Below are 24,870 nucleotides of genomic sequence, written 5' to 3' on the forward strand. Positions count from 1 at the left end.
AGGTACGGAGAATGATATAGCAATGGAGGTGAAGTAGAGGGAGAAAGGAGATAGAGAAAGAGATGTGGTAGAGTGAAGTAGAGAGAGAAGTAAGGAAAAGAGAGAAAGGTAAGGTAACCAGAAATAAGCAGAGAGGTAGAAAAAGCAAAGGGGTAGGTATAGAAAGAGAGGTAGCGAAGCAGGTTACGTTTTAAAGTTACATAGATAAAGCTAGATATAAAGAGAGGTGAGTGTGAGAGAGAGAGAGAGGTTTGGTTTACAATCAGTGGGAAGGCAGAGAGGGAGAGTTTGGTATGGTAGAAAGAGGGGGTAAGTTAGGAAGAGGTAGAGGCGGAGAGATATAGAGGTAAAGAGGTGACGCAGTGAGAGAAGCATAGAGGGGGAATTGAGTTAGAGAGAGAGAGGCAAAATGAGAAGAGGTACTGAAAAACAGGTCAGAGAAAGAGGATAGTGAGGCAGAGAAAAGGAGAGACAGAAAAGGTCAAAGTGTAGAATTACAGGTGAAGTGTAGTTAGAAAGTGGTGGATTTGAGAGACTTGGAAGAGGTGGAGAAAGAGAGGTGGTTGACACAAAGGATGGCAGAGAGTTGTGAGGAAGAGAGAGTTAGTATTGAAAAAGAGAATGAGGTGCAGAGACGAGATAATGGTAAAGAAAAGGATAGTGAACAAGAGATAGTGAAAAAGGAGTAAGGAAGTGAGAGAGATGTGGTAAAGGAAACCGAAGTAGAAAGTGTTGGAGGGGAGGTGGAGAGGTGAGTTAGCTAATGAACACATGTACATCCAGAGGGTAAGTAATGTAAGGGGTAATAACGAGGGAGAGGTGGAGTAAGAGACTTAAGGTTGGGCGAGGGTAGCTGAGAGGTGTATTGAGAGAGAGGTCAGATAGAGAGAGTTGAGATAGAATAAATGGCCTACGGCACACAGGCAAGTGTAGTTAGAGAAAAAAGAGATGGAACGGATGGGCTGAGGTAGAGACATGGGGTAGAGAGGTAGCAATATCAAGGTAGATCCAGAAAGTGGTTGAGAGAGCGGCGGTGATGTCGTGTAAGCGAGAAAGAGAGAGCTGTATTGAAAGCGGTAGGTTGGAGAGAAGCAAGATAAAGAGCTGAGATAAAGAAGGCAACGTTGATACATAGAGATGTAAAAATAGGCAGACAGAGAAAGGTAAAGAGAGAAGGGTGAGGTGATGTAGTGGGAGAGACATGAGACAGATAGATTATTTTTAACTTTATTGCCTCCAACTGTCTGAGAGGGTAGATTGGGATGGCTGGGCATGCACGCAAATCTTCTCTGAAGAGCGCATGAACATCTGTAAATAAAAAAAGATTTTTAATTCATCACTATCACTATTAGAGCAGAATTTCTAACTTTACTAGGTGCCCCTTTTCTTATACTTTGAAGGGTCTAGACGAGGAGTCCATTTTGAACGTGCCCTTCTACCTCACTCATGTGCTATTTTTTTGTGTGTGTATCTAATATGCTTCTTCCATGCAGGTGGCCTGTATGCAGTTCATCAACATTGTGGTGCATTCGGTGGAGAACATGAACTTCCGAGTGTTTCTGCAGTATGAGTTCACCTACCTGGGCCTGGACGAGTACCTTGAGGTGAGAGAAGAGAAATGTATGTTGTTTCGGTTGTGTTCACACATCTATTCTATTGCCTATTTAGCTATTCACACACACACACACAGAGTTTAATAGGTCTAATAACTAGACCACTAGAATTAGGGTGACCGCCTCCTCCAGGTCATTTTGGACAGTGTTTGGCCCTCAACATGTGTGTGGTGGCCAAAGCCTACTGCATTGTGGGTGGTCTTGTTTTGCTTTCATTGCACTATTTAGACTAACACACCTAATATCCGTGATTTGTAGGTGAGATTTTCAGGACTGGAGACAGTGTGTATGGGGAAGTAGAGTGGGGTGGTCACCCTAGGTAGACTCTATTTCTATTCTATTTCTATTTAAAATTATTTATACAGCGCACGTACACCAGCGGTTTCATGGCGCTAAACTGACCGAGAACTGGGCAAGAGAGCAGGAGCTAAAATTGGAAAAAGAAAATGAGCAACTAATGTATTAATTAAAAAATGTAGCAAAAAGATGTGCCTTGAGCTGTTTCCGGAACAGCAGGTACGAGGTTGAAGCTCTGAGCTCCAGGGGCAAAGAGTTCCAGAAAATCGTAGCGAGGGTCGCAAATTTCGAGCCTCCCCATTTCTTTCTCCGGAACCGTGGAACTGTAAGAAGGGATTGGGTAGATGAACGCAGTTCGCTGGAGGGAACATAGGGGATAATCTCAGATGAGATGAAAGCCGGTGCCGTGCCCAGTCGTGCTTGAAAGGTGATAGAAGCAAGCTTAAACTGGACACGAGCACAGACAGGAAGCCAAAGTAGGGACTTTAGGAGGGGAGTGGTATGGTGGGACTTTGGGAGTTTGAACACCAGGCGCGCCACCTGGTTTTGGATCTGCTGCAAACGCCGAAGACTATAAGCAGGTATACCTGCATATAGGGCGTTGCCATAATCCAGGCGGGATACGACCATGGCAAGGGTGATCAATTTTAGGGCATCAAAAGAAAAAAAGCGGGACACCTTGCGTATAGTTCGCAGTGCCAGAAAAGAAGAAGAAACCACAGAGCTGACCTGGGAGTGAAGGGTGAGTTGGGAATTGAGCTTGATGCTTAGAGTTTTAACTGAGGTAGAGGGAGCAGGTGGGGGACCAAGGGAAGGGGGCCAAAAAATGGGGGACCAGGGGCTGGATGAACCACCCGTCAACACCAGCTCAGTCTTGTCTGGGTTGAGTTTAAGATGGTTGTGGTTCATCCAGTCTCGGATGTGGATCATGATGGTTTGAAAATTAAGAGCAGAATCGGGGGATGAGGAAAGATTGAAAACAAGCTGGAGGTCGTCCGCATAATTGAATACGGCGACCTCCATTTGTTGCAGTGAAAAGATAAGAGGGGAGATATAAAGGTTAAATAAGGGGGGGGGGGGGAGGGAGGAACCTTGGGGGACCCCGCACTGAACATCGCGGAAGTCCGCAGTAAAATCGCCCAGGCGAACTGCCTGGGTGCGGTCCCTCAGGAAGGAGGATAACCAGACCAACGCAGTGCCCCCGATCCCCGCCGCCCTGACACGGGAAAGCAAGATGGAATGATCCACCGTGTCAAAAGCGGCTGAGAGATCGAGGAGGACCAAGGCCTGAGGTTGGCTGGTATCCATTCCCTCCCTGAGGTTATCAAGGACCGAAAGCACTACGGACTCCGTAGAGTGTGCAGGCGGAACCCGGCCTGGCGGGGGGCGAGAGCCCCGTTCTTCTCCACGAAAGAGCTCAAGGCGCAGGTGACGGGGCGCTCGAGTACTTTCGCCAGGAACAGCAGGAGGGAGATGGGGCGAAAATTAGCTGGAACTGAGGGGTCGGCGCCCGGTTTTTTCAAAATGGGGACGATGACAGCGGATTTAAGTGAGTTAGGTACCACGCCCTGGGAGAGAGAGCTGTTGAGAAGGTGAAGGGGGGGGGGGTCTGGACAGCTAGAAAAGATGTGGCGGAGAATATGGGCCGGGCAGGGATCTAGCAGGGAACCAGATTTGACGAGTGGAATTATGGCAGTCAGAGATTCCTTAGTTAGAGGTGGGAGGGCGGTAAGATGTTCCTTGGGGGGAGGACACTGGGGGTCCACAAAGGTAGGGGAAGGAAGGGGGATGTTAGCTTTAATAGTAGCAATTTTTTGAATAAAAAAGTTATTGAGGGAGTGACAGAGTTCCTGGGAAGGGGTGGGTTTAAGGGAGGTTCTGTCCGAAAACGCCAGATTGTGTACGATCGAGAAGATTTCCTTCGATTTGTTTTCGGCTGCGAGGATTTTGGAGGAGAAATAGATGGTTTTTGCCTCACATCAGGAAGGTTGGTTCCTATGTCTGACATTTGTCAGTCATGGAGTCTGGAACAAGCCTTAAGCCCAGGCTTTCCTTTCTTAAGTTTGTTTTTAGAAGGTTTCTGTATTGGTGGTAGCTGTCTGAGCTCAGTTCAGTTATCCCCTACAGATTTATATAACATGTTTTATACCAGGCCAATCATGATCAATCTTGGCATCTTGGTTACTGGTACTGGGTGTTAGTCATGTAATCTAAAACAGAGTCTTAAAGTAGCTTAACCTCTGCTCTTTATTCTTCAATTTTCTCTAGAAACTGAAGCTCACAGAAAGTGACAAGCTCCTGGTGCAGATCCAAGCCTATCTGGACAACATCTTCGATGTCGGCACATTGCTGGAGGACACTGAGACGAAGAACGCCATGCTGGAGCACATGGAAGACTTACAGGAGCAAATAGCGCAGGTATGTGGAGGAGTTCAGACCCAACATCCACTTGTTCGAAGGTGCAACTCATGGAAATGCAAACCACTGCTCTTCCCTAGGCAGGTTACTGTGAGTCCTGCATGCTTGCTTCACATCATTGCCTCATAGACCTCGTGGCAACGCCTCTCATTGAAGGCACTGCGGCTGAAGTCTAGGAGTGTTAGTAGTACATGGGGGACCTGGTGGAACTCTTAGAACTCTGAGGATAGAATTAGATTCACTTCTTGTGTTCATTTCATGGATGTGTTGTTGTACGAGGATGTCTGTGGTGTAGTTACCAACAAATGCATGTGCTAATAAAGCAGCAGAAGCCAGTTTTCGCTCTTCCATAAGTTCTGATCATCCCAACTCAAGATAAATATTTCCGTGAGGGTGCACTATAATGCACCAGAAAATTATGGTATGCACTTTTTATGGTGCCACAAATAGGTGGTCAGTTGGTGTCCGGATGTTTTCTTACAGCCCTTCTACATGCCTGGGCAATATCTACAGCAGCGCACAACTAAGTCTCTGGTATTTCCCAGGCTTGGCAAGCCGCTAGGTATGGGTGGTCCATGCAGACATGACTCTAGTTTCCCGGAAGTGAGTAGACTAGACAGGGTACTGGATAGGACAGACAAAATGGATTCAAAACCTGGCCTCCCTACGCCACACAATTCTGGGACAAATACTGGGCGTTGGCCAGGAGGTGTAAACACCTCTGTCAGAAGAGCACAGCGGGGAACAGAGCAAGAACCAGACTCTGGGGTTTGTGTGAAGGCTTCCTGGGCACCTCAGAGGAATGATTGCTTCATCAGCATCCTTCTACCAGAATACGAAATCAAGAACAGAGACTTGAGACTACAAGGGTGGGATAGCGCTAATGTTCTTTCCAAGGCTGCCTTGCAGAGAAATATCTTATGTGCGTTATTAATCCCTTGATTGCAGGGCTGCTTGCTTCTCGTTTTCTCCAAACGGTTCATTCATTCATCTTAATAATTATTTACCGACCACCCACCATGAATCCACATTCTTCAATGAAACGTAGAACTAGCCTTATAGTTACAATTGCTATCAAAGGAAAACTTCCTATCTTACTAGTAGGAGATTTCAGTCTGTGTTGATTGACAAATGCAGGCAGATAGACAGACAAGACAGACACACAGAACTTTATTTTATTTTGTACAACTTAATCCAGGGAAAATCATCCAGTACGAACAATATATTCAATAATTATAATAAATAGTTAAAGTAAGAAATGACAATGTTAGCAAAAATAAACACACATTAAGGAAGGCAATACTTTCTCAAAGCGGATCAGCTGGTTCTACATCATTGAGCTTGCTTGTCAGGTCTTTCAGACCAAGTTTTGACTTTTGCCACCTGGGAATCTCCAATTTGAATATAACATTAAACGTAGGTTACTCTGAGAAAACACACAGTTCAGGCTTTTGGAAAATACTCAGAAGTGGGGCATGGAAGGCCTTCCAGAATAGGCAGAGGACTCTCGTGTTGATCTGTGTCACTATCCATGGCGAATTCTGGCTTCGACCCAAATCTATTAGAAGATCGAATTTTGATCGCAAAAAAAAATCTTGACTGATGTGCCTTAAATAGCTTTTGGTATATCTATGGTGTGCTTAGCTGCATACAAAATAAATAATGCGGATCACATGCTCTAGAGCAGGGGTCTCCAACCTTTTGTGTAGTCAGAGCTACTTCTGGCCAGTGAAAATCGTCATGAGCTACCGAACCCGAAGCAACTCGCGCATTTTTCCGAGAGACGCCCCACGCCCAGTTTCATTGACTTTAAGCCTAATTTCATCAGAGCCCATACTGTGGTTTGAACAAAATACATTTAATTGCTTTTATTGTATTGCCTGTATTATCATTGTTGTATCTGTGACTGCTGTTGTCTGTCTTCGCCCGCTGCCTGTCCGTGGACCATGCCCCTTTTTCTTCCCTCTGTTCCCTAAGCTGTCCCCGTGCTCTCTCTGCCCGGCCTTTCCTTCTGTACCCTTGCTGCCCTGTTTTCCCTTCTATTCCCCTCGCTGCCCACGTGCCTCTCTGCCCGTTCTGCCTTATGTTCTTAGCTGCCCCCATATTTCTGTATTCTGCCTCTGTGCCATTCGTTTTTTGTGCCCGTCTGCCTTCTGTGCCACTCGTTTTTCCCTTGTTTTTGTGCCCCTTTTGCCTTCTGTTCCACTAGTTTTACTCTCGTTGTTTGTGCCTTTCTGCCCTCTGTTCCACTCGTTTTTTGTGCCTTTCTGCACTCTGTTCCACTTGTTTTTCCCTCGTTTTTTGTGCCTTTCTGCCCTCTGTGCCACTCGTTTTTCCCTCGTTTTTTGTGCCTTTCTACCCTCTTTTCCACTCGTTTTCCCCTTGTTGTTTGTGCCCTTATGCCCTCTGTTCCACTCGTTTTTGTGCCTTTCTGCCCTCTGTTCCACTCGTTTTTCCCTCGTTTTTGTGCCTTTCTGCCCTCTGTGCCACTCGTTTTTCCCTTGTTTTTTGTGCCTTTCTACCCTCTTTTCCACTCGTTTTCCCCTTGTTGTTTGTGCCCTTCTGCCCTCTGTTCCACTTATTTTTGTGCCTTTCTGCACTCTCTTCCACACGTTTTTCCCTCGATTTTTGTCCCTTTCTGCCCTCTGTTCCACTCGTTTTTGCTTCGTTTTTTTGTGCCCTTCTGCCCTTTGTTCTACTTGTTTTTTTGCGCCTTTCTGCCCTCTGTTCCACTCAATTTTCCTTTCTAACTGGCGCTCTCTGATGCCTTGTCAGTCATCCCTCCCACGGGATCCCTAATTCCACCATTGAGCTTACCTGCGGTGGAAGCCACGTCTCCTGATGTTGGAAGGCACGTCTCCTGGCTGCTTCTGGCGGTGGAAGTCACGTCTCCTACGTGACTTCGACAGCCAGAAGCAGCCAGGAGACGTGCCTTCCAAAGCCAGGAGACGTCACAAGAGTCAGACCCTCACGAGAGGAGTCTGCAGTTACAGGAGAGGAGCGTCATCCTCTTCGCCCGCCCCACCCCAGCTTAGCTCCAATCCGAGTGCCTGGTTTGGGTGAGGGCAGGCAAATGGAGCCAGAAAGGCTAATAGCCGAAAATACCACCAAATACTAGTGAAGGGCTACACGAGCTACTCCCGGGGTCTCCGCGAGCTACCGGTAGCTCGCGATCGACCGGTTGGAGACCCTGGCTTTAGAGCAATCCTATGATTAATAGTCCGCAGTGGGCATATTGTAGAAGGATGGAAGAGATGACAATTGACAGTTTCACCAGTGAAAGGAGCTGGGGCATTAAGTATAGATCTGTATCAAAACTGACTCCCAAGGACCTGGCTGTATGGACTGCCATTGGTAGGATGACTGTGATGGCAGACAAAAGATGGAACTGATGGAAGATAAAATCTCCAAAGCCTGGGTTTTTCCAACAACATAGATAGTTTTGTGTCATACAGTGTTGGAAAGCGAGCAAACAATTAGCTATGACTCTTGTCCGCAGCATCAATACCCAACATCTGGAAGAATTTGATTATCACTGGCGTACAGTCGACCGCGCAGACTATAACACGTTAATGTATCTGTGTGGCACACAGCATATTAAAGGACTTGCTTGGAACATTAAACCAATAATGGAATTATTTGGAGACTTGCTGGATCTGGATTCTAATAATGGGCTAATGGCCCAACTGCCTTCATCAGCCACACAGTAGATCTAGTGTTTTCCCATAACGCTGAATCCACAAACATCTCAGAACAAATCTAAGGACCTGATTTAGATTCTGCCAGACAGGTTACTCTGTCACAAACGTGGCGGATATCCCATCCATCATATCACAAGTGCCATAGGAGATAATGAAATTTTAATACCTATACCTCATATTTGTGACAAAGTAACCTGCCCGCAAGACTCTAAATCATGCCCTACGCCTGGCCTCACCACGCCCTAAGCATCATGCTATCTAATCTGCTTTTTCGCCCTCAACATGGCAACCAATTTTATTTAAATCCCATTCCAATTAGGCGTGTTAACATTACAAGCAAGGGCGACATTGATGAAACGTGCATCTAAATTACTCAATACCACAGGCGCTAATGCAACACCAAATAATCTTTATCAGGCATATGGGAAGCATTGGATGTGCAGATCCTGTGAAACTAAATAATAAATATGTCTTAAGGTTAACAGCAAGTGGTGTAATATGAATAAGCAGACGTAATATTTTGCCTCCGTAAAAGAAAATTAACACAATACCATCAAAAGAATAGAAGATTCTTTTACTCTACATGTATAGACCATGCATCAAGTAAACCAAAGGAAACATTTGAAGGGGCCATCTAGTGAATGATGTCACAAAATATCGTTAAAGCCCAGCCCACGTCACAAAGCAAAGCAACATTCTAGAATGTCTGTTGTTGGTGACTGTTTGAGATGCAGGACTGGGAAAAGAGAACTGTGTCTTTTTTCTCTAAAGTAGATGGTCACTTTAATGTTTTTAAAGGACTAACCAATCCAACTGCAATTACCAACAAGCCCATCACATCCCAGCAACATTGGAAGGACCGTCTATTATACAAATCAAAAACTGCAAGTATCTGCAAATTCAACGTGACTGAACCAGAGTCTTCCTCACCCTGCCACCTCTTCCATCAAACAAAGAAGCTTGCTTTCTTCAAACCAATGGAAGTGGATCCTGAAATGAAACCATCCCAAAAACATCAAAGCATCCAATCTGTCTGCGGATTCATGGACAGCCTCCCGAATGAAGCAATTCCTTACAACACTGACTGCAGAGATCTCAGTCTTGTTGAACACCTCAGCCTAGATTTACTGATTTTTCAGGCTCTGCAGCACAGTGTCCACACTTAGGAGACAACACAGCACAGTGCTGTGTCTCCTAAGAGTGTCCTGCTGCTTCTATCATCCCTTGCACTGGCGCAAAATCAGGCTGCCTTGTGGCATGTACAGCCTTGCACCTTGGTGCAGAAGTGGCTGGGCTTTTCATAGTAGGGTTTCTACTGGAAATATACTCTTACTTTACAATATCCTAGACAAGGAAACTGCAAAAGGATCAGCTCTATGGGATGTGTGCAAAGACGTTTTGATGCTGTGAAAAGGTCACTTTTGCAGTGTAGAACACATTTTGTGCAGGACAGCAGATAACACGATACCACTTGTATAATCTTGCGTGTCGTTTTTTGTGATATCTGCACAAAGCCTTAGTAAATTCAGATCCTCATTCTCAAGTTCCAATCCCAATGAAGGATCCAATCATCATTTCCACTTTGAAGAAATGGCAAACCCTCAAATCTTGTCAATCTATTGACCAATCTCAAATCTATCTTATATTAGCATCAATTTAGAAAAAAAAGGTAAAAAGAAAAGCACATGAGCTTCTTGAACATAGGAGGGTTCAGACAAAAAGAAATGTAACCCTTCTAGCTGATACAAGGTAAGAGATTTTGTTGTATCCTTTGACTACCTGTCAGATAGTACAACTGAGACATCAACATATATCTAACATACTTCAATAATTGAGGTTTAAGTAAGTGGATACTTCTGCAAGCTCTCGGCAATTATCACCTTAGTCTTGTAAGGGTTGTATTTATACCAATTCTGCTCCATCAATGTGGAAATTGTAGGCAATTTTCAGGGGTATAAGAGAGGTCAGGTAAACAATGTCACAGACATCTATGCATTGGTAAACCATATGTGCAGCTCCACAGAAAATACCCCTGAAGATATCTCCCAGCAGAGAAACATAGATGTTAAACTGCAGTACATTAAAACAGTATAGAGTCCCGAAGGAATCCAAACAGATAACATGTGATGGTGGAACCTCCTGAGATACCAAGGGCATTTATTGAGTTCTACCCTTCATGTAGCTTCTATTATCTTCCCAGGAAAACTCAGACTCAGCCTTGATTAAGTTTAAAGAATGCCTCAAGGTAGTTGCAGACTGGATAAATGATAATTCTCTAAAGCTGAACTCTGATGAAACTGAAGTTCTTTTCTTTGGTACATGCTATCCTCCTAACCTATGGTGGCCTGAGGAACTTCAGGGCCGGACTGGCCATAGTGGACACCGGGCGTTTCCCCGGTAGGCCGCTAGGATGGGGGGTGGTTTTGGGCCCCTGGGGGGCCGTTTTTGTTACCGGGGGTCAGCAATATCAGCCCCCTGTAACAAAATTAGGCCAAAACCGGCCGTCACAAACTGCTCAGCTGCACTCCCCCTCACCCCAGGGGGGCCAGATGACCAGTTTGCCTGGGCTGGTTTCTGTTCCCAGTCCGGCCCTGAAGAACTTGGATCTCCGCCGGACCCTTTGGCTCATGCAAGAAATTTGGCAGTCACGTCTGACTTGAGTCTCTCTTTATCCACACAAATCAAACAGATGTCTCATGTTTGTTTTGCCAAACTGAGATCGACAAGGAAAATGTTGCACCTGATCCCAGAAAAGACGTGCAATAAAGTGGTTAACACCTTGGGCACCTCCCGGTTGGGCTATGGAAATAGTCTAGACCTAGGACTTCCTGCTTTCTTAATTTGCAGATCGTGCAGAATGCAGCGGCAAGGTTGATCCGAAGAGTCCCGTATAGGCAGGCCATATCCCCTCATTTGAAGCAACTTCATTTACAACCTGTGAAAAATCGTATCAAGTTTAAAGATCCAACACTCGCTCTAAGAGCTTTTTCTGGACAAGGCCCCACATATCTGCAAAGAAGATTGTACCCATATCAACAATGTAGAGTACTCAGATCAAACCATCTGCTACCGTATCATGTCCCAAAATATGTTAGGACAAGGCAAGGAGGAAGATCCTTCACTGTCTTAACAGCCAACCGGACTAATACTCTTCCAATAAATCTGTGTAGAGCTGCGTCCATCTCAATTTTTAAGAAAGAATTGAAAACTTTTCTCTTTGACCAAAGTGAAGCCCATTCTGTTTATTTGCACTGGATGTACTGGCTGTCAACTGTTCACTTGAGCACCGGGACGCCTCATTGGAAGTAGCTGTGCGCTATACAAATAGATAATTGATTGATTGATTAATTGATTGATGTAGACACCTGCCAAGGCAGTGCTGCCCACCCAAGCCACATTGCTCAGGTGCTGGTAAAGCACTGTTTGATGGCATGAAAGGTTTACAAGACTCCAAGCATTACAAGGGCCAGAAAGCAGGCCCTATGCCTGACAACCAGTCCCAGGACAGTTTCAATTCAAGGGCAGGACCTAAACACCTCTCCTTTACCTGGCTTTATTTCCATTTTCCTGCCTCTTTACCCATTTAATGTGGCTTTGCTATTTTCTTTCAGTTAACAGAGAGGTTGCAGGAGGCAGACAACGAGTACATGGCAACAATAGCTGAGCTGGAGAAGCAGCTGAGCCAGGCGCGCAAGGAGCTGGAGACATTGAAGGTAAGAGGGGCAAGTAGGGACCTAAAAGTGAAATACAACATCTGCAGTTGCTTAAAAACATATGTGCATAATCTAAACAACTGCTATTTAAAACGGTGTGGGTGATTGTTGTCCCTGCATGCAGCATTTAGCGGGTCCCAATATTAGATGTTTACCTTCATTATGCCTTTAGGTAGCCATATATTGTAGTACATTTTAGCCACCTGCAGGCTGTACAGTGCACAGGCAGATAGATGGGACATAAAATATGCCATGTAGGAGACTCTATTTTCACTTCCCAACTATTAATGGTTAGGAATAAAAGTCTACTTACTGGACTGGAGTTTGTTCCAGCCCCGCAGCTTTAGGGCGTCAGAGTTGGTACCTTGTGACAACTGACCACATCTCTTTAAGCAGGCCAATTTAGAGGACAATCAGGCACATGCATCAAAAGAAAAAACAGTCACAAACGGGCAGATTCTCAGAATCTGCCCCTTTGCGACCGGTATTTTTGCATTTGGGATGTATCCTTCCAAATGCAAAAATCCCAATTTGAGTAATCTCTAAATTGCGATTACTTAAATTGCGATTGCATTTAAGGAATCGCAAACTGAGATTCCTTAAATGCAATGCATTAAAGTAAAAAAAATTGCGATTTCGCTACTAGGGGGCACAAATTACCATGAAGTTGAACTTCATGGTAATTTGCAAAAACTTTGAAAAATGCACTTTTGTGCATTTTTCAAAGTTTCATATTGCGCGCACACAAGCCCTTAGGGCATGTGTGTGTGTAACATATGTGCACAGATCAATTTTAGGGGTGCAACAGGGTGTCCTTTTGACACCCTTGCACCCTGAAATTGCATGCACAATTTGCGAGGATCCATTGGTACTCGCAAATTGCGCATGCAATTTCCCATCCATTCCTATGCGCCTGTAGGCCCATAGGAATTGATTTTGACCAGTTTCCCAAACCTGAAATGGTCTTCCAGATATTGGATATTCTATGGCGACACAACTTTGTGTCAGACCAACTTTCTTATATCTGGATGAGACAACTTGATGGGCATTGGTAGTCTTAAGAGCTGCGAGTATGTGAGAATTAGGTCCCAATTCACAAAGGGAAACTTAGATTTTCGTCTAAATTTACTATACGGTATTTCATAACAGTAAAGTTATAAGTAATAACTTTACGACTGCGGAGTCTGCACTCGGGGCGAAGTCTCCACCCTCTGCGCTCCACAGAGAGTGCAGAGACTTGGGTCCTGAGTCTCTTGTAGTGAGTGTGCCTACTTCATGGGTCCATGGATGATGCACACTGCCTTGAAAGTAATCCTGATTTTGCTATGACCATAGCAATGTTTCCTCATTTTAAAATTAGTCCATGCAGACGATGTGTTCTGTTCAGTTTACCTGTAAGTAGTCCAGTCTGGGTAGAGCTATAGTTCTCAGCATCGCTTCTCTAGGCAGTGTCTCTGTAGATGTCTTCTGCAACCTGAGTTTGAAATAACCCCCATACGCTTATTAAAGATGTTTCCAAGGTAATCGTGCCTAGTATTCAACCTCTCCCTTCTCCATCTGTACCACTAGCTTAGAGTAAACTGGCATATTTTTTTAAGTCGCTTACGTCGAAAACTATACCTTAACTTGCTTTGCCGCTATTCCATTTCTTAGGCACATGAATATGTGTCTATTGGCTTAGGCAAGTTTTTAAATTAAGTTAAGAAACCTTTATTTGAAATTGTATATGGCCTTATGGAATTATATATCTTTCTATCGTTCAAAAAACAATTGTCTTAATAAACAAAAATTTTGCAATTCACCTTGAAAACGTTAAATGTCAAATTTTAGATTATACAACCAGGAGCTGTGTATAAGTTAAAAGAGGAGTTAGCCTAGAACACAGTGGCAAAGAGTGGGGACAGGCAGTGCTCATCCTCCCCTGCTCTGAGCTACCCATCAGACAGAATGACAACATGCTTTAATTGTTGCATAAATTTACTGAGTGTATCCAGCCCGGTGCAATCCTCCCTATACCAGTTACCCGCCTAATGTCATTTTGGGTTGACAGTCAATTTAACATAAACTGATGGAGGCACACAAACTGGTATGTCATCACTATCAAGCAGATCCAGTATTCTCTTCAAAATTCTTCATTATCTTCTTGTCACAGACATATTTCTAGAAATGGACCCAAAGTTTGACTCAGCATATCACAGTCCAGATTTTTCAGCATGATTTCCATCCTATTCATAGACACAGCTGACATGTTTCACCGTTGATGTCGCTTTCTCAAGGCTTAGAATGTATTCATGAAGTCCCTGTGTTAAATCCATGCATTATAGAGGGGAAGTTCCCTGGTGCTCCCTACAAGGGTCCGTTACAACCCTACCAGATATCCCGTGCCACAGTCTACAACACAATGTTACGAACCCCTCTCCCGTCACTTGCCTGAGGGTGCAACATTGGAATAGATCTGCAGGGACCTCGTCCATGTTGCCTTTCCCCGGAGTGTGCTGTGCGCTGTTCTCTCCTCTGGACAGTCTCTTGGGCTCCTCCTCCGGCAGCCAGATCCTGCTGTCATAAACTGCAAAATAAAGGGAGAATGCAAAATACAATTTGAATTACAACAATTTCTATATTTTATGTTCATAAACCAACAGTTCACATAAGTACTCCTCCAAACAAGTGAAAATTTGAAGTTGGTTCTCTTTATTCCGAAGCATGTATCAGTATACAGTCAGCTTCCAGAAGACACATCAATTTTTTCATATACAACTAAAATTAACAGATTAACAGCCAACGCGTTTCGTCCCCATCCGGGACATCATCAGGGCTAACTCAATAAGGCCATCACTTATCATCGAGCTTAATTGTCTCCGTGTCCAGTTTCAATGGATTGTGCTCCATGCATTTCCTAGTATCCAAGTGCATTCAATGCAATATTCATCACCTCATGTTCCACTCTATTTCTTAAAGTCTCTATCTCAGTACTTTCTGATTCTGGATTTATCGTGCCGGGAGCCAGGATCGTTGTGAGACGACAGGCGTTTTTAATATTGGTTACTGGATGGATAAGGGAACGCTGTAAGAGGACATGTGGAGCTTTGGAACTGCACACGCATGGTTGCAACGGTTCGGGCAGTTGGGGATAGTGGTTGTATTGACATTAACAATAGTCTTTAAAGTATAGTTGCTTTTGAATACCAAATCAGAAAGTACTGAGATAGACATGGAGACAATTAAGCTCGATGATAAGTGACGGCCTATTGAGTAAGCCCTGATGTTGTCCCGGATGGGGACGAAACGCGTTGGCTGTTAATCTGTTAATTTTTCTTGCATATGAAAAATTGATGTGTCTTCTGGAAGCTGACTGTATACTGATACATGCTTCGGAATAAAGAGAACCAACTTCAAATTTTCACTTGTTTGGAGGAGTACTTATGTGAACTGTTGGTTTATGAACACTAAAATATAGAAATTGTTGTAATTCAAATTTTATTTTGCATACTCCCTCTACTTTGCAGTTTTTACCTATTGTGTTATAGGTTTTGACGGTGCACTTGGAGGAGGTTGAGTGTGGGCGTAGATTCTAATTAGTGATAATCACTACATTTGTGTGAATAACCCTTTAGGTGCACACCAGGAGACCCTACACCGTCTCAAATAGATTGAACAGATCCTGCTGTCATCCTGCTGAACGTCCTTTCCTTCAGCAAGGTTCTGTCACCTATCTCTGTCCTCTGCTACTGGGGATTGTTCTCCTCCATCTTCTGCTCTCGAAATCCACTCTCCTCTCTCCCATGCTGCCTCCTCATACTCTATGTCACCTCGCATACCCTCCTTGACTTCGGCTCTCATTTTATTAGTCATAGCGTATTCCAGGGGCGTGTGCGGGCTGACGACTGGAACATCAGGCTGTGAACGCTCAGTGTCCCTGGGATCCCCGCCATCGATGATATTCAGTGCACTAGCGAGTTCCCGGCCACAGAACTCGTAGACTAAATAATAACTGGTCAGAATGCAACTGAGTCAGCTTTTAAAGAAGAAACGTGACTGGTCTGAAGCTGGCATACATAAGCCAACATATTACAGATCCCACCTCAGGCACCTGTTATATCAAGGTGATGAGGACTATAGGCCGGGCACTGAGATCAGCTACTTTCTTTAGTCAACCACCCTACAGCCTTATTCTCTCCCTCTGTGCAAAGGTTTGATATTTTGGTCTGGAACCGCTGAAACTGTTTCGATCCTGCTAGCTGAGCTGCCAGATCAATGGACAGGGCCATGGTGGCATGCTTTATGGATCAGCTTTCTAAACAGGCAGAAAAGCTATTATGACCTACTATCCTCTTGGATTATTACATTTGTTAAAATAACCTTGTTTTGCATTTTTATTCATATTCGGATTTTGTATTGTTCCTTTAAGCATGCATTCTTTGCATATGTCAATTTATCTCAGATTGATGAAAATGTTTGATATTCTTTTATAATAGGTGAAAACTGAGGGTTATGCGGACTTTTAAATGAGACTCCAATCACTTTTGTGAATGGGACTATCAAAGAAAATGCATACTCTAAAGTCATTTTAAACATTCCCAGCTTCAACTTAGTTCATCCTGCCAAATTCATAAGACCCCACCTCCAGTTCCCCCACTTTTGAAGCCCTCAGATTTCCTTTCCATTAGATCAAGCTCTCCCTGTACAGTGGATGATTAGGGCCCTCAGTTCGGGTGATGCGAAAGAAGTTTCATCTGGATATTGGATGGTGTTTCAATTACAGTAATTCCAGGCCAGAGAAAATAATCAAACCCATATCAAGTCCAAGCACTAAGGAGGTCCTGAGGTCCCAGGAGCATCTTATTCATCAGCATTTGAAATTCATAGCTGGATCCAGCCTGAACAATGTGCAACTACAACCCTCTGTGACAATTAGAGTCAGCCCTCTTCTGTTCTTGAAATAGAAGTGTAAATACCTTAGCAGTGTGATCAAGCCCAAGATATGTTAACATGATGACCAAGTGTAGAATTTGTTCACTCAAAAGGTCAGACATTAGCGGGATTGTTTTTACCTATACGCTGGACACTTAGAGAATGCCTCTCGTTTAAGCAACTAGTTTCCGTTTAGTAGGTCCTTTAGTGCTTCTACCCTAACATTTGTTTTAGTGGCACAAGGCACTCCTTGCTTGAACTAATGAAAGTCCAAACATGGCAGGAATAAAATTGGCAGCTACATCTCCAATCACTCGTTGACTTTATGCTTTTCTTTGACCCTGTATAGTGCTCCTCTGCCTTTTAACTAGGTTTGCACTATATAAAAACCGTATACATACATACATACATACATATATACATACAAGTATTTATATCAAAACATTGGAATATAGGCCCAAAGAGCAGCCTGTGAAAGTAACACAGACTGAAAACAGATATGGGCCCACCAGCCTACCAGGCTTTCGGCTCCATTCCCCCGATATAGAGGACATAAACCTATATATAGAGATCTCTAAATCTACAGAGCATGTGCTGCTGAGGTGATTGCTCTGAAGGCTAAAGCGGGATATTGTTCTTGAAAGACAAAAAAAATCTATGGCCCAGATCAAATGTTTATTCTCGCAAAGCCCACTGGGGCGCCCCCAAGGTAAACCGGGCACTTTCCCAGACTCTGAATATAGGGGGGAACCACAAGTTTGGTGGGGGGGAGAACCATTGAAATATGACAGTGTTCTTACACCATCAAATTCTAAATGAAGCCCATAAGCTTGGACAACTTCTCTTCATTAAAATAGGATGACAAAATCTAGATGTTAGATAAATATCTCCCTAAAAATGTTGATTTGTATCTACAGTACCAATCAGTTGCCCCAACTACACTAGAACTGGGGTTAGAATTATAAATTAAACCAGCCCTTCAGTAGCTGGGAAGTGGGTTTGGTTAGATTTAGAAATTTAAAACAGGTCTTTAATATTTATTCAAGGTGGAAGTTTTGGGAATATATTTTTCAGTATTGCGTTGTGCTGTAGATTTATATAGTGCTTACTACACCTGGGGAGGTACTTTGCAGGCACTGCATGTAGCATACTATTCTGTGTAACAAAGAGTTAATGTCTACTTCTAGTTGTAAGTGCTGCAGTTAGTCATATTCTATGCAGCGTTATTAGATTTGGTATACTTATTAGTTGAATGCTGTTTTGAGTCTAGAGGAACTTTGTTCTTAATTGTTATTCCTGCACTTACTTTAGATAGGTATCAATTTGCATTTCCAGTTGTATTTCTGTGATTTAAGGAAATGGAGGACATGCCGTATAGAATGTGCATAATCTGATTGTTTGGTTGTCCTAGTACAGTGCATTACTGAATGGTAGTAGTGTAGTCAGAGAACACAGCTATTTGTATTTTGGGTCATGTTTGTATGGGCTCAGCTAGTGAGTTTTGGGAGAAGAGCTCAATATGATTTTGTTTGGAAGGTCAAGCAGTATAAGACAGAAGGAGAGATGGACAGGCATGGGTTCAAGTTCAAGAAGACATGTTTATCGATTTTTATTTTATTTGTAAATTACAGAGTTGTATCTTTCTGATTATGTATGGGTCTTTGTAGATATGCGTGATAGAAGCAGGACTTCAACCGTGTTTCCAGAAGTATCTTGATATTCCATCTTTGTCAATGATTTCTTAGATGTTGACCCAGTGCATGTTGATAGTGAGATCCTTACTCTGTTTTGTACTCCAAGTTTCAAGTGGGGAAAAGCAATGCATTTGCCTTCCTTTTGAACTCCTAATGGTTTACAGTAGTCCATATCTTTGTTACGAGTGAACTCCATAGTTTGGCAGTTTTCCAATGTCCCACCAACAGTTTTCGTCTGGGAGCATTCTGGAGCATAGCGTCTTTCCTGGGAGTATTGTTTTTAGTCTCAGAGCCCAAAATATTGGTCCAGTTCTGTTTATTACCCTGTACATTAAACAAACTAGTTGATAGGTAGATCTTCTGGACACAAGTAGACGGTGCAAAATGTTCAGAGATGGTGAGATGTGGTTGAGAATCTTTTTTTTTAGTAAACACATTATTGGGTTTTATGCACAGTTACAATTGGCAAAGAATAAACATAAACATGACAAGGCATTCCATCCAATCTGAATCAGTTTTAAGTTGATTTACAGCTACATCTTTAATTCTTTGAAATCGTATATAACAGATTTTAATGGTTCATGGTATAGTCCAATGGCATAGTCCAGATATAATAAAACAGGTGAGGTGGTTGCCTGATCTGATTTTCTGATAGATTAAAACATTTATAGAATGGAAACTGTCACCCTGACAGGTATCCTGGCATTGTGGGATTCTATTGTACTCAGTCAAATGAAACGCCAGTAAAATAATATGGAGTAGAAACCTATAACTGCAAAGATTAGTCATACAGAAGATTACTTTAAACTTACCACAGTCAATAATCCTTCATAAAATACTGAGAAAACAGCAGAGACTTGTTTTCTGCTTAAAAATACATTATTTTCTATTGAAGAAAAACTCCTTTCACCAGTTCTAGATGTATTAACAGATAAAAGAAAACACATTTTTCCCCTGAAAGTCTTCATTGTCAGGCATAAAAGTAATCTTTAAAGTTTTTTGTAAAAGATGTGATTCGTGGTTTGTAATAGTCCAGATGAACTATTGGGGCAGAGATCTCCCTATGGCAAAGTATAGGGAAAAGTTTAATAGTTTATTGCAGTGTTTTTCTTTATTTTTTACAAAATATATTTTAATGTTAAATATTAATATTCATTTTACATTTTTATTTTAACTGTAGAACAATATATAAAATGTCACAGCATTAAAAACTTACTTTTAAATTAAAAATTATTATTTTGAAAATACTACAATAAAAACATATTTTTCTGAAGTTCAAGTTTTAAAAATAACCCCACTTTAAGTAATTTCTTATTTTAATTATAGACTAAAAAGTATTAAAAGCGATGTATAAAATCAATTTTAAGTAATCTCAATATTTTTTAATAAATAATAATTTTACATTGATTATTAAATTCAAACAAAGTGAATAACATTTTAGAACAAAATATGTTTTATTTATACAGGATTTTCTAACATTAAATAAAATGTTGTTACCATTTTAAATAGTTCACATAATTCAATTTATTTCAACATTATTTTCTATGGGGTTTTATTTTAAGTCCCTACCTCTATTATTGTCTGTGAGAGGGTGTTGCAGCACCAGTGAAAGGCTATGTGTGGTGCTGGAGTTATTCCAACCCGGAGGTGAGTACACTTACAGTTGTTTTGAGCTCTTTTTGGCTGCAGTAACTAGAGCCAGATAGTTTGTAAATAGCAATGGAATTACTCTTTTGTCAGAAAGAAGCAGGTATCTCCTGAAACCCCTCCCTAGACCTCCTTTACCCCCTCCCTACACTCACCTTAACCCCTTTCCTTTAGTAGCAAATATTCCCCATTTTGCAGCACTCCCCCAGACCTCTCACATTTACCACTAAACTGTACACTTACATGTGCAGAGATTTCCATAGTATGTCTGAGATCCCTACACATAAAAGATAGGAGAGACAGAGACCTCTGCACATAGGTTTGTGAATAACACTTTGTAGGATGTTAGTAGTAATATTGTAATACTACTAATGTACTACAAAATACTGTTTGTGACTAGGCTTTCAAATGTGTCGTTCACCGAGCGTGCATAAGTTAGGGTATTTGATTTTAAGGTCTGATATGATGTCTAAAAAGTCATTTGTGAATGCTCTGTTATTTTGTAGAAATCTATATAATAGTAGACATGTGCATTGAGATAGGCTCCATATCTTCCATTTTGATGATGTTATGCCTTCCTTGCATATTACTGCTAGTGCTCATATTGTTTTCTGTTGGCAGTTCTGAGTGAAGCACCGGTATCCTGGTGGAACCATGATAGGCTGCACAGGCTCAGTACAGAGCCGCCCGTCGCTTTATGCAGTGTGCAAAGTGAATTCATTTAAGCCATTATTTCTCAGACTAAGAGCTTGATTTTCAGACAGGACAGCCCAAAACCAGTGAGCAGGGTTTGTCTTTTTTTGTTTCTGAGTTGCACTGTCTAAGATAATAAACTTACTCACAGACATATCGGGTTGAATTAATTCACTTTACATACAAAAAACACTCAGCTCTGCGCTGAGCCAACGCATTCCAGCTTGAGATGGCCACTGGTGGAGTAACTGGAGCCTGTTCATCTCCCAGCCATGTTTCCATGATGAAAAATTGTTATTTTGTCAGATTGCAGGTCACTGATGTATTATTTGTGTTTGGGTACCAACCTGGTATTGATCAGCATTGAGCCATGATGAGAAGCAAGTCATTTATGAGGCAGAGGGTGTTTGGTAGGAACACGTTTCAATATTGAACATGTTGAGTTAAGTGGGGATTCTTCATTCGGGGGATCCCTGCCATTGCTGGCCTGTTCAAACAGACTTAGCAGTGATTTGGTGGGGTTCCCCTGGGTTGTAGAGTATGAGGGTTTGTGTTGTAGGAGCATTGAGTTGATAGGCCTCTACTGTATTCTAAACTACTGGTGTGTGCATATAGGGATGACCTGTTCGAGTGCAGCGAAGGAGTGGCAAGAACATTGATTGAATTTCTTTTCTTTCTCCCACAAATGGTGGAGTATGTGTTACCGCTGGGGAGAGAGTAGGCATCCACCTTAAGATCCCTCAATGCTGCACAGATGATAAACCTCTTTGTGATATTTTTAGATCATGCTTGTTAGAGACCAACTTGACATGGAGCGTTGTTCTATAGGCGACCTAGGTGTGCATTTTGTTATTTTGCTCTATTTCCTGAATGCTTTATTTGATGTGTGGGGCTGGCAATCTCTGTGAGGGGTGGTAGAGGGTGCAAATGAATGTGATGCACAAGTGTTGGTGCGGTGTTTCTAAGTGTAAACAAAAGAGAAGCGACTATGAGGTGATGGTGAGGATGGTATTTGCCTTACTACAGCGTGATGATGCTTGGTGGATTTTAGCACATTTGTAAAACAAGAAGGTATGTGTTTGAAAGTGTGTGGGGGCAGTGGGTTTGCAATACAGATATGAGCCGGTATGTGTTGAAAGGGGAGTATAAGACGCTGACCGCTTTAATATGCGATTTAAATACCATGGTGGTGCGGAATGCAGGAGATTTGTTGTGAGGCTTGAAGTGGGATGGGGAGGAGAGCTAGGTTATTGAACAGGGATTAGCCTACATAGGGGTAGGCAAGACGGGGTACAGGTATTTCTGAGTGAGAGTGGTGACTTGAGGATGAATACGGCGGGTAAGAAGTGCAGAAGTAAGCATAACGAGGAGGTTGAGAAGATAAAAATGGGTTGGAGAACTCAGATGCGGTCGAGGGCGTTAGGCGTGGTGTAAGCTGAAGATTAGGTCAAGTGAGCTGAGAACATGGTGAGGATTAAATATAATTGTGTGATCTGGTTGAGATTGTCTTGCAGTGTCTTGTGGGGTGAGAACTGCTATGCTGGAGGCTTTCCCCCCTCCGGGTGCCTGGCCTAGGTGTTGTGGCACATGCGTTGAGGGAGATCTTCACAGACACAGGATGCTATCTGGTGCATGGTCTGCCTCTGTGTAGCCCCCGCCCATTTATGTCTGCGGTCATGTGACTGCAGGTCGAGCAAAATGGGCCTAGAGAGTTGGGGGGTGTGGGAACACCACTGCGCGGCCTGAAACATTACATTCCTCCTTTATCATACAATGAACAAACAGAGCGGTCTAGCAAACTGGCAACATGGCATAAGTCCTGGAAGTGCTGGGATGGCATTGGGTTTCACTGGAGGTGGTATCTCTGGAGATCCTGACTGGGCCTCAACCATTCAGAGCGGGACTGCTTGCTCGCCCCTTCCGCCAGAGGGGTCTGTTTCAGTTCTGAATGGTGACGAAGATATCAGTCTCTCAGGAGTGCTTGGGGCAAGTGACAGTGTATCTGTGTCTGGCCCATCCTCGCAATCAGCAGTGTGCTCATTTGTGGATTCAGGTAGATTGTCCGGGTTCCCATTAAAATGTTTGAAATGGGAAAGACTTTGCGTTACAGTTTCTCGGCCTTTGGCCGCAGTTATAGTCCCCTTGATTTCGGAGACTTTCCACTGTCTTTTTTCAAAAGGCAGCCGGAATTTGCTCCCTGGGGGTGTCGGTCCTTGTTGAGGACCCAGTCTTCCACAGATAGTTTTGGCATTTTCGCCCACCGTCACTGGGATGCCAGACAGTTCCTGTTTTCGCAGTGAGCTTGGTCACGGTTCACCAGCACTGGGGCTTACTCCCAGGTTGGATGGTGGGGAATGACATTGACAGTCCGGCATCCAAAACATAGAGTGCTTGGTGCCACCTCTTTGGTGGAATGGGGTGTCAAACTGCAGTCCTTAAGGAAGGTGTATATGGCACTCTCCACACAGTGTTGCTCAGCTTGTGCTATTCTGATGGTCTTGGTAAGGGTTCGCAAGAACCGCTCGACCTTGTTGTTGCCCTGAGGCCAACAAGGGGTGATCTATCGACGTTTGGTTCCTCTAGATTTGAGATAGCAGGTTAAGTCCTAGCCATTGAATAGAGGGCCGTTGTCCATGTGTAGCTCCTGGATCAGGCCATGGGGGACCATGATTTTCTCAAGCTTTGGGATGGTTACTACGGCAGAGGTGGTCTTTACAATTTCGACCTCTGGATAGCGGGAATGGTTGTCCATCACAATGAGGAGGTGTTTGCCGTCTGGCAGACATACTAAATCCGTGCTTGCTCATTGCCAGGGGGCACTTGGTGAAGATTCAGTGAGGATAGGTGGAGGAGGATCACTTCCTCGTGTGGCTTAACAGAGACCACTTTGTTGGACAGTTCTCTCCACTTTCTCGTCCAGGTTGGGGAACCAAACCTTGTTCTTTAAATGGTTCTTAATCTTCATGACTCTCTGGTTTGACCGAGGGCCAGGTCCACCATTGGCTGAGTCACACGGATGGGTACAACTAGTTAGGGTCAGAGTGGACACCCATCAGCTGAGACAGAGTCCTTCCTTCACGTGTCATAGTGACTTGAGGGTGCTCTGCGCTTCTGCGAAAGAGTGGCCATGACGTTATCCCACTTTTCGGACTGGACAGCGGCCATCACTTGTTGGAGGCAGTCATCTGCCCTGGTAGCCTCACTGATGACAGCTAGCGAGGCTGGAAGTTGTTGTGACCTTTCTATCCCAATCCGCACGTACTCTTCGGCCTCTTCTGCTTCCTGTGCTTCTTGAGGGGTAAAAGGTTGTGCATACCTCGAGAGATAATTGGCAGGTTGTGGGCTTCAGGTCAGTATTCTATAGAGAACTGGTATTCTTGAAGTTGGAGTATCCACTTCTGAATCCTTGACAGAGGCTTGGGGGCCCAGCCTTTAAAGGGGGGCTGAAGGCGTTTGTTGTCTGTGTTGACAACAAAAGGATGTCAATACAGATAGATGTGAAAATGCTGGCAGTGGATGACTATTTCTTCTTTTTCAATATGAGAATACCTTTGCTCCATTGGGGTCAGGGCGTGGCTGGAATAGGCAATGGGGGTCTACTCTCCGCATGACTGCTTTTGTGATAGGACCGCTCCGAGGCCGGTAGTGCTGCAATAGATGGACAGTTTGCCGGGGTTGAGGTATGCTAGTGTGGTGTTGGCGGACAGGTCTTCCTTGGTGTCTTGGAATGACTTCTCTTGCTCAGGATCCCACTGACAGGGGTTTGATGCCTTGGTGCGTTCCTGCGGTGGCCTGGTGATTGGCATGGTGAGTTGGGTCACGTTCTGTATGAAACAGCCACAGTACGTGACAATTCCCAAGAAGTTTCTTAATCCGGTAACAATGGAGGGGGCAGGCGCTTCTGGATATCGCTGAACTTGACAGGGTCAGGAGTTATTCCTCTGGCAAAGAAGGAATGACTTAGAATGCCTACAGTGCAAGTTGTTGCAATGCAGCTCTGGGAGAGAATGAACCTGATTTGCTATCCGTAGATATCAGTCATGGCCAACACCTCCTTCTTTGCCCTACTATGTGCCGAAGTCAGTGACCCTCCTGAAAAGTTCTAAAAGCAGATTATTTCTCCCCTCCTGTTACATTCGGGATGGAAATCACCATATGCAGGCTTGTGGTTGTTTGACCTCAT

General features: G+C 43.6%; 1 protein-coding gene across 4 annotated transcripts in view; it reads left to right on the plus strand.

Annotated features, from left to right (window-relative positions):
• FMNL1 (formin like 1) overlaps window positions 1-24,870 on the plus strand; it is a 419,565-nt gene that overhangs the window by 269,579 nt on the left and 125,116 nt on the right. For all 4 annotated transcript variants that reach the window (XM_086923863.1, XM_086923862.1, XM_086923864.1 and 1 more), the window contains 3 exons: window positions 1,494-1,604; window positions 4,179-4,328; window positions 11,641-11,742. In XM_086923863.1, coding sequence (XP_086779989.1) covers window positions 1,494-1,604; window positions 4,179-4,328; window positions 11,641-11,742 — 363 coding nt within the window. The remainder of the gene's footprint in view (window positions 1-1,493; window positions 1,605-4,178; window positions 4,329-11,640; window positions 11,743-24,870) is intronic.

This window comes from Lissotriton vulgaris, chromosome 5 (genome assembly GCF_964263255.1).
Source record: "Lissotriton vulgaris chromosome 5, aLisVul1.2, whole genome shotgun sequence".
Classification (NCBI taxonomy): Eukaryota; Metazoa; Chordata; class Amphibia; order Caudata; family Salamandridae; genus Lissotriton; species Lissotriton vulgaris.